Source organism: Delphinus delphis, chromosome 8 (genome assembly GCF_949987515.2).
Source record: "Delphinus delphis chromosome 8, mDelDel1.2, whole genome shotgun sequence".
NCBI lineage: Eukaryota > Metazoa > Chordata > Mammalia > Artiodactyla > Delphinidae > Delphinus > Delphinus delphis.
The window spans coordinates 45242909-45260385 of record NC_082690.1 but is presented as its reverse complement, the minus strand read 5'-3'; the positions used below and the strand labels follow the sequence as shown (position 1 = coordinate 45260385).

The following is a 17477-nucleotide window of genomic DNA, read 5'->3' as shown; positions in this document are numbered from 1 at the left end:
ATAGCAGAATAACTGAGGCAGAAGAACGGGTAAGTGACCTGGAAGATGAAACAGTGGAAATAACTGCTGCAGAGCAGAATAAAGAAAAAAGAGTGAAAAGAATTGAGGACAGTCTCAGAGATCTCTGGTACAACATTAAATGCACCAACACTTGAATTATAGGGGGCCCAGAGGAAGAAGAGAAAAAGAAAGGGTCAGAGAAAATATTTGAAGAGATTATAGTTGAAAACTTCCCTAATATGGGAAAGGCAATAGTCAGTCATATCCAGGAAGCAGAGAGTCCTACACAGGATAAATCCAAGACAATATTACTCAAACAAGCAAAAATTAAATACAAAGAAAAAATATTAAAAGCAGCAAGGGAAACACAACAAATAACATACAAGGGATCGCCCATAAGGTTAACAGCTGACCTTTCAGCAGAAACTCTACAAGCCAGAAGGGAGTGGCAGGACATACTTAAAGTATGAAAGGGAAAAGCCTATAACCACGATTACTCTACACAGCATGGATCTCATTCAGATTTGATGGAGAAATTAAAACCTTTACAGACAAGCAAAAGTTAAGAGAATTCAGCACAACCAGACCAGCTTTACAACATGCTAAAGGAACTTCTCTAGGCAGGAAACACAAGAGAAGGAAAAGACCTACAAAAACAAACCCAAAACAATTAAGAAAATGGGAATAGGGAACATACATATCAATAATTACCTTAAATGTATATGGATTAAATGCCCCAACCAAAAGACACAGACTGGCTGAATGCATACAAAAACAAGACCCCAATATATGCTGTCTACAAGAGACCCACTTCCAACCTAGGGACACATACAGACTGAAAATGAGGGGATGGAAAAAGATATTCCATGTAAATGGAAATCAAAAGAAAGCTGGAGTAGCAATACTCATATCAGACAAAATAGACTTTAAAATAAAGGCTATTACAAGAGACAAAGAAGGACACTATGTAATGATCAAGGGATCAATCCAACAAGAAGATATAACAGTTGTAAATATCCATGCACCCAACATAGGAGCACCTCAATACATAAAGCAAATGCTAACAGCCATAAAAGGGGAAATCGACAGTAACACAATAATAATAGGGGACTGTAACACCCCCCTTTCACAAATGGACAGGTCATCCAAAATGAAAATAAATAAGGAAACACAAGCTTTAAATGACACATTAAACCAGATGCACTTAATTGATATTTATAGGACATTCTACCCCAAAACAACAGAATACACCTTCTTCTCAAATGTTCATGGAACATTCTCCAGGATAGATCATATCTTGGGTAAAAAAACAAGTCTTGGTAAATTTCAGAAAATTGAAATCGTATCAAGTATCTTTTCCAACCATAACACTATGAAACTAGATATTAATTACAGGAAAAAAACTGTAAAATATACAAACACATGGATGCTAAACAATACACTACTCAGTATCCAAGAGATCACTGAAGAAATCAAAGAGGAAATCAAAAACTACCTAGAAACAAATGACAATGAAAACACGACAACCCAAAACCTATGGGATACAGCAAAAGCAGTTCTCAGAAGGAAGTTTATAGCAATACAATCCTACCTTAAGAAACATCTCAAATAAACAACCTAACCTTACACCTAAGCAATTAGAGAAAGACGAACAAAAAACCCCAAAGTTAGCAGAAGGAAAGAAATCATAAAGATCAGATCAGAAATAAATAAAAAAGAAATGAAGGAAATGAGAGCAAAGATCAATAAAACTATAAGCTGGTTCTTTGAGAAGATAAACAAAATTGATAAACCATTAGCCAGACTCATCAAGAAAAAAAGGGAGAAGACTCAAATCAACAGAATTACAAGTGAAAAAGTAGAAGTAACAACTGACACCGCAGAAATATAAAGGATCATGAGAGATTACTACAAGCAACTATATGCCAATAAAATGGACAATCTGGAAGAAATGGACAAATTCTTAGAAAAGTACAACCTGCCAAGACTGAACCAGAAAGAAACAGAACATATGAGCAGACCAATCACAAGCACTGAAATTGAAACTGTGATTAAAAATCTTCCAACAATCAAAAGCCCAGGGCCAGATGGCTTCACAGGAGAATTCTATCAAACATTTAGAGCAGAGCTAACACCTATTCTTCTCAAAGTCCTCCAAAATATAGCAGAGGGAGGAACACTCCCAAACTCATTCTACAAGGCCACCATCACCCTGATACCAAAACCAGAAAAAGATGTCACAAAAAAGGAAAATTATAGACCAATATCACTGATGAACATAGATGCAAAACTCCTCAACAAAATACTAGCAAACAGAACCCAAGAGCACATTAAAAGAATCATACACCATGATCAAGTGGGTTTTATCCCAGGAATGCAAGGATTCTTCAGTATATGCAAATCAATCAATATGATACACCTTATTAACAAATTGAAGGAGAAAAACCATATGATAATCTCAATAGATGCAGAAAAAGCTTTTGAGAAAATTCAACACCGATTTATGATAAATACTCTCCAGAAAGTAGGAATAGAGGGAACTTACCTCAACATAATAAAGGCCATATATGACAAACCCAAAGCCAACATTGTCCTCAATGGTGAAAAACTGAAACCATTTCCTCTAAGATCAGAAAAAAGACAAGGTTGCCCACTCTCACCACTATTATTCAACATAGTTTTGGAAGTTTTAGCCACGGCCATCAGAGAAGAAAAAGAAATAAAAGGAATCCAAATCGGAAAAGAAGAAATAAAGCTGTCACTGTTTGCAGTTGACAGGTTACTATACATAGGGAATCCTAAAGATGCTACAGAAAACTCCTAGAGCTAATCAGTGAATTTGGTAAAGTAGCAGGATACAAAATTAATGCACAGAAATCTCTTGCATTCCTATGCACTAACAACGAAATATCTGAAAGAGAAATTAAGGAAACACTCACATTTACCGTTGCAACAAAAAGAATAAAATACCTAGGAATAAACCTACCTAAGGAGACAAAAGACCTGTATGCAGAAAACTATAAGACACTGCTGAAACAAATTAAAGACGATACAAACAGATGGAGAGATATACTATGTTCTCGGATTGGAAAAATCAACATTGTGAAAATGACTATACTGCCTAAAGCAATCCACAGATTCAGTGCAATCCCTATCAAACTACCAATGGCATTTTTCACAGAATTAGAACAAAATATTTTACAATTTGTATGGAAACACAAAAGACCCCGAATAGCCAAAGCAATCTTGAGAAAATAAAATGGAGCTGGAGGAATCAGGTCCCTGATTTCAGACTATACTACAAAGCTACAGGAATGAAGACAGTATTGTACTGGCACAACAACAGAAATATAGATCAATGGAATAGGATCAAAAGCCCAGAGATAAATCCACGCACATACTGTCATGTTATCATTGACAAAACAGGCAAGAATATACAATGGGAAAAGACAGACTCTTCAATAAGTGGTGCTGGGAAAACTGGACAGCTACATGTAAAAAAATGAAATTAGAACACTTCCTAACACCATACACCAGCATAAACTCAAAATGGATTAAAGACCTCAATATAAGGCCAGACACTATCAAACTCTTAGAGGAAAACATAGGCAGAACACTCTCTGACATAAATCACAGCAAGATCCTTTTTGACCCACCTCCTAGAGAAATGGAAATAAAAAAAAAAATAAAGAAATGGGACCTAATGAAACTTCAAAGCTTTTGCAGAGCAAAGGAAACCTTAAACAAGACCAAAAGACACTCCTCAGAATGGGAGAAAATATTTGCAAATGAAGCAACTGACAAAGGATTAATCTCCAAAATTTACAAGCAGCTCATGCAGCTCAATATAAAAAAAACAAACAACCCAATCCAAAAATGGGCGGAAGACCTAAACAGACATTTCTCCAAAGAAGACATACAGATTGCCAAAAACACATGAAAGGATGCCCAACATCACTAATCATTAGAGAAATGCAAATCAAAACCACAGTGAGGTATCACCTCACACCGGTCAGTATGGCCATCATCAAAAAATCTACAAACAATAAATGCTGGAGGGGGTGTGGAGAAAAGGGAACCTCTTGCACTGTTGGTGGGAATGTAAATTGATAGAGCCATTACGGAGAACAGTATAGAGGTTCTCTAAAACACTAAAAGTAGAACTACCATAGGACCCAGCAATCCCACTACTGGACATATACCGTAAGAAAACCGTAATTCAAAAAGAGACATGTACTACAATGTTCACTGCAGCACTATTTACAATAGCCAGGACGTGGAAGCAACCTAAATGTCCATTGACAGATGTATGGATAAAGAAGATGTGGCACATATATACCATGGTATATTACTCAGCCATAAAAAGAAACGAAGTTGAGTTATTTGTAGTGAGGTGGATGGACATAGAGTCTGTCATACAGAGTGAAATAAGTCACAAAGGGAAAAACAAGTACCATATGCTAACATATATATATATATGGAATCTAAAAAAAAAAAAGGTTCTAATGAACCTAGGGATAGGACAGGAATAAAGACACAGACATAGAGAACGGACTTTAGGACACAGGGAGAGATAAGAGGAAGCTGGGACGAAGTGAGAGAGTAGCATTGACATATATACACTATGAAATGTAAAACAGATAGCTAATGGGAAGCAGCTGCATAGCACAGGGAGCTCAGTTTGGTGCTTTGTGACCAACTAGAGGGGTGAAATAGTACAGCAACTATGGCAAACTGTACGGAGGTTCCTCAGAAAATTAAAAATAGAGTTGCCATATGATCCAGCAATCACACTCCTGGGCATATGTCCAGAGAAAACTATAATTCAAAAAGATACATGCATCCTTACGTTCACAGCAGTACTATTCACAATAGCTAAGACATGGAAACAACCTATATGTCTATCAACAGATGAATGGTTAAAGAAGATGTGGTACATATATATCAATATAATGGAATATTACTCAGCCATAAGAAAGAATGAAATAATGCCATTTGCAGCAACATGGATGGACCTAGAGATTATCATACTAAGCAAAGTAAGTCAGAAAAAGAAAGATGAAAACCATATTATATCTCTTACATGTGGAATCTAAAATATGACACAAATCAACTTATCTACGAAACAGAAACAGACTCGCAGACATAGAGAACAGACTCATGGTTGTCAAGGGTAAGGGGGGGTGATGGGAGAGGGATGGAATGGGAGTTTGGGGTTAGCAGATGCAAACTAGTATATGTAGAATGGATAAACGACAAGGTCTTACTCTGTAGCACAGGGAACTATATTCTATATCCTGAGATTAAACCATAAAGGAAAAGAATATGAAAAAATATATATATATATGTATAACTGAATAACTTTGCTGTACAGAAGAAATTAATGCAACATTGTAAATCAACTATACTTCAATTTAAGAAAACATTTTAAAAGCTAAAAAAAAAAATGTGTCTTGAAATCAGTAACCTGTGCATAAAGAAAAGAAACACTGGTAATAATTCCCAATTCGTTTTGAAATTTAAGTACATTTTTTCTTGCGTCCTGGTAACTATCATAACATTGAAGGACAGAAATTCTTAATTCAAATAGCTAAATAGTTTTAGTTAATCACAGATAAGATAAAACGATCTTTACATTGTTAATTTGCTAAAAATTGGTCCTTGTTTCCACATTTTTAGGCTTACAACTTGTGAATAATACATCTCAAATAATATTTTCCCAAGTCAAGATCTAAAACACTGTATCCATTCTAGAAAAATAAGCCCCTTTAGAAATGTCATTACCATTCAGATTATTGATCTCATCCTGCCGCCAGGGCTAAAGTGTTTAGCAAGACTATTTCCGGGACCTGGAGAGGACATTTTTATTGTCAGTAAGACAACAGATTAACCAGAGTTCAAATGAGAAGACCCAGTGGCCAGGTCTATGTCACTCTAACATTCTACAGATGTGCAACACAGATGGTGAGGTATGTTGATAGATGAGGTTGTCTTGGCAGCAGAGTTCTTAGACCTGCCTAACATTTTAGTTGAATGACTCCATTAAACATGCCTGTCCCAAGGCAGCTGGATAGATTTTTAAGTAACTATAGCTGTTAAATGTGGAAACCTCTAGGACATTCTGAATATAGGGTCTTTCTCTTAGCTTTGACTTCTAGTTTATAAGAACTATCCACCCAAGTTTGAGTTGGGGGTAGGGGAAGGAAGGAGCAGAAAGAGAGATTGGGGAGTGTATGCAAACAAAATTATCCTAAAATTCTAGGAGGAGTATAGGGTGAGTTGAATAAGAGTTTTTAGGAGGGAACATTAATATAAAAATGCTAACTTCAATTGGAATTATCTAGGATAGTTTCTTTTTTCTCCACTGAGGGTCTATGAAGAACCAGGGATTTGCTGTCAGATAATAACTTCTCCCCTGTTTCTATTCTATAGGAGACAGGTTAGTAGAGAAAAGCACAAGATTTTGAATCATGGTAATTGGGCTTTTGTGTGACCTTGACCATGTCATTCAAATGTTTGTGGTATCAGTTTCCTCATTTGTAAAATGAGAGTGGATAGATGTTCTAAATTCTCTTACAACTATGAAGTTCTGCTTTTCTGCTCAGTGTCCTAGATCTCCACTTTTACTAACAGGAATATTTTAAACTTACTAAGAAGCAGCAGAACGTAGTGCTAACTGCTCAGTTTCTAGACTTACATAGACATTTAAAATTTTGTCTTCATGGCATACGTCTATATATCATATTATTATTTCTCAGCATTTATTGAGTCTTAAGAGTCCTTGTGTATAAAATGGAGATGATAATAGTACTCATCATGCAAGCTGTTCTTAGATTTTTTTCACAGCACTTATTTCCTTCTATCTAACTTATCATCTGTAAGGTCCATAAGGGTAGTGATTACTGTCTATTTTGTTCACTGATGTATTCCAAGCATCTTAACAGATACTAGCCACTCAATATTTGTCAAATGAATAATTAAATGAAACAATGCATGTAAAGTGGTTAGTGCAGTAATTGGCACACAGCAGTTAATAAATGATCCTATAAATGGTCCTGATAAATGGTTTTATTAATACCCACAGTGCCTTTTCACTATGAAGAAGTAGGAATGGAAGAAGTGGGAATTTCATGAGAAGGTGAAGGAGACTAAGGACCATAATGTTGTTTCCAAATACTGTAAAGAGTATCACATGTCACCTGCAAAGAAAATAATATGATCCAAGATGTGGAAACTACAGAGAGACATTTTTAAAATTCAGAGAAAGGAGGATTTTTCTAACAACATTGCTCAAAGATGAACTGGTGCTCAAGCAAATGTTGAATTATTATTGGCCAATAAATGAGAGAATTAGGAAATATAATTAAAGGTTATAAATCTATTATTTCATGGATGAAATGATTTGAAAAGAACTTCTTACAAACAGCATATACAGAATAAAATTTTAAATATACAAAATACTGAATTTTGGCCTTGTGATGCTGCTGGCAAAAAATGTAGATGGAAAATGGCAAATACAGTAGATACCAACCTATTTTTCTTGGGTACATGCGATCAAAAAGCATTTGTTTGTGACATAACATATGGCTGAAAAACAAGTGCTGCTGACTTGTTTATTAATGTTGGCAAAGCGGCAAATAGGAGCTACAGAATCCCTTATCCCCCATTCCCCACCCCCCAAGGGAAAACAGGACTGTTTCAAGCCAGCGTCTTCCTTTCTTGTTCTTTCTATCCCACTGGTAACACTGCACTTTGGACTTTCAGAATATTGGCAGTGAGAATGTTCTTGGATTACATGAAATGAACTGATGCATCACTCTTGCCAACTAGGGACGATTTTAGACAAAATGTATGGCATCGATGAGAAAGGAATCTCAGTATCATTTTTATGAAGGATGGTTGGCCTCATATAAAACAGTCCCATCAATCTATTGCCATAAGCTCAGACAGAAAAGACTTAGGTACATAAACTGGCTGTCATAAAATGTAGCCGAGTAGGAGCGAAGTCTGATCACAGAAGGTCAGTTACACATGTTCACAAATAAAGGAAGCATGTTTTCTATAATGAGCCATCAAAAGTTAATAACAAGTGAGTTGGCCTTTTATTTTGGACAGTAATACTGAGAAAGATGCAATGGTTCTGAAGGTTTTCTCTGTTCTTTAAGTTGGCTACCTATTGAGAAAAGATATGTGATAACATGGTAACTTTTTAAAGGTATGAAATGGTGAACTGCATTCCTGTTAAAACTATGGTGTTGACTTGACTGTGATGATTAATTTTATGTGACATCTTGATTGGGCCACAGGGTGACAAAACGTTTGGCCAAACATTATTCTGTCTATGAGGGTGTTTCTGGATGAGATTAACATTAGTATGGGTAGACTGAGTAATGACGTTTATTCTCCCTAAATTGGGTGGGCTCATCCAATCAATTGAAGTCCTGAAAAAGGCTGAGGAAAACTCCTTCATGACTTGCTTGTGTTGAGATATTAGTCTTTTCTGGCCTTCAGACTTGAACTGAAACATTGGCTTTTCTTGGGTCTCAAGCCTGCCAGCTTTCAGACCACAGCTGTAACACTGACTCTCCCGGGTATCTCTCTCCATAGACATACATTACTGTTTCTATTTCTTTGCAGAACCCTAACTAATACGCTGACTCAACAGGATCAGGAAGAAATGAGCTGAGCTGTGCCAATCAAGTGCATTATCCAGATAATGAAAGTCAGTCCCTGCAGAAGTTAATCTTTTAGAAACTGGTCTGGTAACAATGTGAGTGATCAGGCGACGTGATAACACTTTTGCAATAGAAAATAATGAGCCAAATTACGAATGCTTTTACAATTAGTTCTAGAAGCAATTCCTCACGTTCCATCCCCAAAGTCTAAGATTCTGTCTTATAAAACAAGCTTACATAGCCATTCTCAGAATCAATTTCAGAAGCAACAGCATAAAGTTTGAAATGTGTTTACCTCCAAGGGAATTATGCAAGAATTTAAAAATCCTTCTCATTTCCTTACAATTAGTTTTTGAGGACTGAAGGACTCATCATTTTCATATGTTGATTCTTGTTATTATCAGTAATCAGCACATGGCATATCTACTTATTTTCCATGATTATTTTCAGGCTCTGGTGTTTTATGATTTTTAAGCTCTACTTCCACTACACAGATTAAGCTTCCAAAGCATCTGTCTTTAGGCACCAAAAGATACCCTTTGATTTTCCCAAATTCCTGACTTTACTTCCATGTGAATTTTCTCCTTGTCACTTACCTGCCCAGAAGCAGAAATTCTCCTGCCAGCCCCAGGCGCCTCATGGCCATCAGCAGACCTCTCACCGTCATGCCCTCGCAGAAGCAGGCCACCACCCGGGCCTTGGGCAGGTGACTCCTGAGCTTCTTCAGCAGTTTATCGAAGCTCTGCTCCCCCGCGTTGCTATAGATTTTGTAAGAGTGAGCGATGCAAATCCCTTCCTTGGCTGACATATCTTTGAACGCTTCCATCCCACTTTCTCCATAGTTGCCTGTGTGGAAACAGATAAGCAGAGGGGAGAATGTTGGATTCATTGGGTAGAGTTGGAACACAGAAGTGCTGGGAGCATGAAGGTCACCTGGTAGTGTTGGATTTGGAACCTGAAGATCTGAGTGAGGTTTTGCTTTTTCACTGACTTGCATATCTGGGCAGTTTACAATGAAACTACAAGATACATATATGCATTGATCTTTTAAAACTTTTTCACTCAGAGAGAATATTACAAAAATACAAGCAATTGGGCTCCCCCTTTGACTCAAAAAAACTCATATTCTAATGTGAGATGATGGAAAATATTTATCTGCTATCTTTTCATTCTGTATCACTTCATTTTGTTTCTCATTATATGATCTTCTTACCCCACCGATTCAGATTTTTGTGTTTAAAGACATTATACACAGATGCAATACATATACTTTATATAGTATAGATGTACAAGTCTTAGAGTATTTTATTTTATAGAATATTATCCATATATTTCATAAATAATCATGAGAGTTTGTGGTTTTAACCCAAGTGAAAATTCCAGATCCTTGATTGAGATTTTAGTCTTGTCACAGATAAATGTATTAGCTCATTTAAAACATTTAAAGTTTTATTATATATAACCATTGAAAAATTACCGATATATGGGGGAATAATTCCAAAGTATTTTGCAAAGTTTTGGGGTTAAGGACTGATGGTGGTCTTTTAAAATTATGGAACATGGGGATCAATATTGACAATCACTTATAGGCCAGGAAGTGTGTCAAGATTATTATATATGTGACCTCATTTAACTCTCAGAAGAATATATTGAGAAATATATTATGACCTCCTTCTACAGATAAGAAAACAGATGAGGCAGTTAGGTTTACAATGGCCCAGAGTTAATATCCCCAGTAGGTGGAAAGTTCCATTCCATTCACAGATCTGCCTAAGAGTGCAGATTCTGCTCCCTCCATTCTTCTACGGCTGACTTTTACGAGACTCAGAAGCCCAATTATATCTGTGTTTCTCTTTCCTATTTAAAGGTCATGATGCTTCAAGTTTAGATATTTTGGGAGCCTTCTGAGGCCCTATGAATTATGACAAGTTCATTTTCTGAGTTTTCAAAAGATTAGGTGGGTAAGGGCGACTGATTTGAGAATTACAAGAGACTATTACAAGACAGCCAAGCTGTGGGATGTAAGTGGCCTAGCAATCAACTAGACCTAGGAAATGGCATTTCATCAGGAGGAGTTAATCTCAAATGAACAAGCAAGTACAAGTCATTCGATTGCATACATTTCACTGTACGATGATAATAGAGATAACTTATAAATAACTATACTCATGTAACATTTTGATGTTTGGAAAGTTAGTTCATATATATGAGCTCATGCTACTTACACCAGCTCTGTGATAAAGGTACTATTATCTTCCCTTCGCAGCTGATAAAACTGAAGTTCACATTTAACAAGCAGATGGCAGAGTCTTGATTTGAAAATCTATCCTCTCCCTCCTGGCCCTGTGTGTGCTCCATCTTAGCAGGGGTGCCTTGTTGCAAATGAGAGCCTCAGACTTTGAGGGTGGGTTTTTGTGTAAGTTTATCCTCATGAACAAACTGTAAAGGGCAAAGCAGAACAGGCCAGCTTGAGTCCCAGCCAAAAACACTGGTAGGCCCAGCTGCATCTTTCCCTCTTCTCCAGAATTAAAGCAAAAAGAAACCTCTATGATGATGGCAGGTAGGCGATGTAGTTATTTTGCAATTAACAAAGGTTAAAGGGCTCTTCCTGAAAAATGTGCAAAGGGGCCTAAATTATTAGTCTTACACTAACCTGAGTAATCTATTATTTTCTGATTACTTTTAGCCAACTCTATTTTTCAATTGACTACCCTGCACTTGATGCTTTAATTAACGCTGGGGCATTTGGATAAATAATTTGATATGAGGTGCATAGTGATTGTGATGGCAATAATGAAAATTCTCAGTATATTCATAGTTAAACAACAAGAAATACCTGACAGATTTATAATCTTTAGCACCTCCCCAACAGCCTTGTTTTAACATTTTTTTTTGTTTATACAGTAAGTTATATATAGAAGCACCTTGCAATAGAGAACTTTGTTATTAGAGAGATCTGAGCTCTAATGTTAAATCTCAGCTTTATCACCTGAAAATCACAGATAACACTGCCTAATATATGGGTATTTTGTATATTATATTTTATGTATGTAAAATATCTTATAGATAGCCTGAACCTAATTAACTGCACATATTGGGGTTATAAAGAATATTCTAGACAAAGTTAAGATGCCCTGTCTTGGAGCAACTAAAACAAATCATGGAGCAAATGGCATTAATACTGAATAGACTAAAAAATAAGCTTAAACTAGTGGGGGAAATATGATTTTGTTAGAGCAAAGCCCAAGAATTATTCTTTAAAATTAAAACAGGAAACAGTTGCAATATATGTGTAACATAAAAATTTCTGCAGAATACTAATTTTGAGTTAATAAAAGAAACCCATTCTAAGTTGGGAATTAAAAATGGGAACATGTATTCCAATAAAATTGGGAAGCTTGTAGTGTTTAGATTTTCAGTAGTTAATATAATGACTACATTTTAGAATTGTATATTTAAAAATAAAGGAGAGGGCTTCCCTGGTGGTGCAGTGGTTGAGAGTCCGCCTGCCGATGCAGGGGACACGGGTTCGTGCCCCGGTCCAGGAAGAACCCACATGCCGCGGAGCGGCTGGGCCCGTGAGCCATGGCCGCTGAGCCTGCGCGTCCAGAGCCTGTGCTCTGCAACGGGAGAGGCCACAACAGTGAGAGGCCCACATAGCGGAAAATAAATAAATAAATAAATAAAGGAGAAACTATAAAAATTTCATAGGCTTCTTGAAGAAAATGAAATAGATTTCAAGCACTGTATAGAATGAGAAAAAAGGTGAGGAAGCAAAGATTTATTTTTCCAACAAGGAAACAAAGGTGATAGAAAAAGGAAGATATGGTGTAAAATATGAAACTAGTCTGTGGCTTCAACTAAGCATCTGGCAAAAGTAAGAAGGACTCTATTAGACATTCTTCTTTAAGTAGCAGAGGGTCTGTGGCTTGGAATTATGAGAAGAAAATGTAATCGTAGTCCGACTTGACTATTAGCTCACACTATTTATAATTGTAATGATGCAAATGTCAATTATTAATTTTCAACTGTATAAGTCCACATATAGGCAAGGTAGAAAACTTATTATGCAATAGAAAATATATGTTACCAACCTTTCCAATGAAAATTACAACAGAGGAAGATTTTAGGTTGAGATGTGGAAGCAGGGAGAGTTGATGAGAAAGGGAAGGTTATTAAAATACTCCACTCACTATTTGGAAGTTAAGATATACAGAAAGCAAGAGAGAGATGATTAACAGAATTATTTGAATCTGAAAAAAAACGAGATTAATCTAATAATACAATTATATTGAGAAGAAATAAGAATATATGTGAATTAAGAGATGTCTACTTTCCATAAATTAAAAAGTAGGCATTAAAAAAGTAAGTGTAGGGGCTTCCCTGGTGGCACAGTGGTTGAGAGTCCACCTGCCGAGGCAGGGGACACAGGTTCGTGCCCCGGTCCGGGAAGATCCCACGTGCCGCGGAGCGGCTGGGCCCGTGAGCCATGGCCGCTGAGCCTGCGCGTCCGGAGCCTGTGCTCCGCAACGGGAGAGGCCACAACAGTGAGAGGCCTATGTACCGCAAAAAAAAAAAAAAAAAGTAAGCATATATTCATACTACTTAGAAATATGAAAGTGAAAACCAGAAAAGAAAATCGTAAAGTGCTCTTTCTTACTTTAAGCCATTCTGAATGACATGATTTTGAAAAATATTAAAGTACAAGTTTGATGAAAAAAATTTAAATAACAGACTTAAAACTTATTGAAATTGCAGAGAGATATGGAACATTTAAAATGGAATGCCAAGTGAACATTACTGAAAAAAGAAATTCAGCATGCTGATAGTGAGGATAAAATTTTCCTGTAATTTCCTTAAATCAAATGTAAGAGTAAATATTAATTTATAACTTTTAGATACCTTCGTATATTTCTGGTGGGATATACTCACATGCAATTATTAAAATACAATCTCTATAATGAAAATAACTTGAGAACTTGGGGGTAGCTAATTTTGTAAATAGAATTATTATAGAGCAAAATTGATCAGAATCAAATTTTATCTCAAACAATTGCTTAGCTATCACTTTGTTTTGGTTCTATGTTTCTATCACATCAGTTAGATTTGGCTACATTGTACGCATTTTATTTTCCATTTCAACCACAGAATGAGAACCTAATGGATAAAAATGTAAAATAGGATCAAGGTTATTTTTTTTCTTATATCATGAAAGATACCAAACCTGAAGCCATGGCAGAATGCTTAATTCACATTTATTCTAAGAGCAGATGCTCTACTTAAAATCATATTAGTCATTTCTAGTATGCCAGAAAGACTTTACAGTTGAGATGGTTTTCAACAAGATGTCACATCTAAATTAAAATAGAAAAGTCCAGTTAATTTTCCTTCCTCCTGTCAAATCACCTTCTACTTACTGTTCCTTTAAAATCAAGCTCAAGGAATTCCTCTGCAAAGTCTGCCCAACTTATGTATCCCTTCCTATGTTCCTCATTTGATCTTACAATAGAAAATTGTCTTTACTTGTGTCTGCTCCTTTAAGACTGTATACCTTTGGGACATAAATTTTATTCTCTTGTGTATTCTTAATTCCTCAAAGGGGCCTAGAAGATAACTAACACAAATTGAGTAAAACAATAATCTCTTGTGTATTCTTAATTCCTCAAAGGGGCCTAGAAGATAACTAACACAAGTTGAGTAAAAAAATAAGTGAATGAATGAGTGGTACAAAGTAATCAGCACCAAGTGGGAATTTGCCAGATGAAAATATTTGTGCAATTAATTATCCTACCTCTCATCAGAATTGCAACATTTGTGTCTAGAATGTATCACTCTATTGAGTGATTATGTAATATTATTCCACTTAAAATCTGAAGGACAGAATTATACAATAGTCAAAACAGTCAGAACATCTAGATTTTTTCCCAATGGCTTCAGTGTTCCCCTGGATAATAAGAGATTCTAATATTTTAACCTCAAATGCTATTTAAAGCTAGTTGCTTTCACTAGTACTATTTGACCTGTATTATGTCAGCTGGGATCTGGAAGCATCTGACTCCATTTGTGCCTACAAAGTACACAATGCAAACAAGACTTGCTAAAGAATAGCTTTAAATCTTTCTTCTAACCTAAGAGAGATTCTTTGCACTTTATGTTTAAAGGCACAGGCATGGAACAATCCTTTAGTATGCAATGCATAACCACAGACCACTGCTATTTCAGGTGGTACCACTTCACTTTCAGTAGATACTGTGCTACTGTGGCTTAAACATACTTCTGGATAAAGATAATAAAGAATGGCAACATAGATAGGCTACATCTGGTAAATGAGGTATTTTTCTTGCAAAATATCCATTGGAGATATGGCTCAAATTTATAAATATGTGTGTTGAAGAAACTGATTGTAAGAATAAAAATTAAATTAATAGAATCATACTAAAAAGATAACAAATAATTTTCCTTTCTCTGACATTCGTTTCCTTTTTTCCATTGTACTCTTACTTCTCCCACCATAATCAGACCCTCATTATTCCCTTCATAGAAACTTACTTGGGAACATACCTCTTATCATCTCCTATGTCTCATTTTGAGGGGGGGGGTCTTACTTCTTATCATGCTCTTTCATGTGTAGCTCAGATGGCTCACATGTCCCCACTTATTTACTTTTATTCATGATGTTCTTTCTACTTGGAATACCCTTTTCCCATTTCTTTATGTTGAAATCTTACCCATTCTTCCTGGTTCAACTCAATTGCCCAGACTGTATGTAACTTACTTAGGATATAGACCACATCTTCTCCATAGCGCCACCTAGCGATGCTTGTGGAACTAAACTGACATACTCCACCATGCTTTACAAGGATTAATTAATTACGTACAGGTATGATACTGTAGTATCATTAATTAATTACGTACAGGTATGATACGTAGTAGACTCTAGATATTTACACATTTTAGCCTACTGATCTATTTTATAATACTGAAGAGCATAATTTTTGTTACTTATAATTGCTAGAAAAGTTTATAATTGTAGTTCCTTCACTTTTTTTTTTTTTTTTTAACCATGCAGGATCTTAGTTCCTCCACCAGGGATCAAACCCACGCCCCCTGCAGTGGAAGCGCAGAGTCTTAACCTCTTAACCACCGGGCTGCCAGGGAAGTCCCTCCTTCACCTTTATGACAAGGCTGATCATACTAATGATTTATTTGATATTGAGAATTTGATTAAAACTATAACCCATGATATTAATATTTTTTTTCCTTAGGAAAACATAATCCACTTCATATAATGTGTTTCATTAGGGGACTTCTAAGGAGATTTCCGAGTCAGATAATGAGTTATGGTGCTAAGTATGATAATGTATTAGACTTAATTTGAAATATAAATTCTGTATTCTATATTCTGTACATATATTTATGTTACTTGCTTTATATATTTATTTATTATATTTCGGATATATTTGTATATGCTATTTTCCAAAACTGTAAGCCCCTTGAGAGTACCAGATGCACTTATTTAATTATGTATCATCACATAATAGTTATTCAGGGATTTCTTGAATAGAAAATATGGTACAGAAAGATAAGAGTAAAATTTTGGAAGAGTTAATTTATTTGTTCAAATACAATCATCAAGTGGATGCTAAAAAAATGTAAAAACTACTCTTTCAGAAAGTATTCACTTTAGGAAATTTAATTCCCTTAAAAAAAAGCTATTGAGCTTGGCCTTCCATATTAGAGCTTTTTTCCCTTTTATTTGACCCAAACTGTCTTTTTTTTTCAAAAAGGAGATTAAGATTCTCAATATAAATAATAATTTATAAATACATTCCAAATGGCTTTTACTTCTAATATCCTGTTGCTATTATAAACAGTGTATTTTGTTGACAACTACTAGTGAAGAAAAATGCTGCCATTTCTCATTGGAGTTACTGCCTGGCATGATACCATCCCCCTAAAATATGTGTGGGCAGGATTAATCAGTCAGTGTAATCACCATTTCCCATCCTTTCATGGGGCCATAAACGTTCATCAAGGGATCTTAGCCAAAACTGCCCATATTGAGTGTGCTGTGTCTTAGTCGATCTAGTGGTTAGTTAAACAGCCAGGAGGGAGAAAACCCAGAGAGATAAACACCTCTTCTTATTTTATTACTATCTCTTTACAAAGATGTTTCCCTTTTCAAAAATGTATGTCTTTTCCCAATATAGCCACATGTACAATGAGTATGGCAATTTCAAACTCTATATTGTATTCATTTGTTTACATTTACTTCCTGGCACTAGACAACAAAGTTCTTCAATGTAGGTGTTTCTATCCTCACAACAAAACTATATATAAATATATCATATACTCTCATCAAGACTCCACAAATTATGGCAAATGCCTTTGCCATGAAAATCTTTGCTAACAAACAGATTTCCAAGTTTTGGTTCCTTTTTTTTTTTTTTTCCCCAAATCTTACCCTTGAGTTTTTCTATGACATGACCCACATAGCAGAGTACTCAGTGTGAGGCAGGACATTATTGAATCTCATCCGGGGTGTTTTATTATTGGAAGTACTAGAAGGATTTCATTTAGCGAATTCACTTTAGGCATTACACCAGGCATGGAGTATGTAAGCAACATTCAATCAACACTCCAATAGTGAATTCAGAAAAATAAAGCTAGTAGAACATAACTTAGTAACTTAGATTTTGGACTACATATAAAAATATTATTTATGGGAATACTAACCGGGGATATAAGATATTGCCAGAAAAGTAAGCGCCAAGTGCATTACTGAGTGGTATACTATGTTGC

At 35.7% G+C, this 17477-nt stretch overlaps 1 protein-coding gene across 5 annotated transcripts in view; it reads right to left on the bottom strand.

The window, feature by feature from the left end:
• GRM5 (glutamate metabotropic receptor 5) overlaps positions 1 to 17477 on the bottom strand; it is a 535807-nt gene that overhangs the window by 334428 nt on the left and 183902 nt on the right. For all 5 annotated transcript variants that reach the window (XM_060018122.1, XM_060018126.1, XM_060018127.1 and 2 more), the window contains exon 2: positions 9272 to 9521. In XM_060018122.1, the coding sequence (XP_059874105.1) occupies positions 9272 to 9521 (250 nt within the window). The remainder of the gene's footprint in view (positions 1 to 9271; positions 9522 to 17477) is intronic.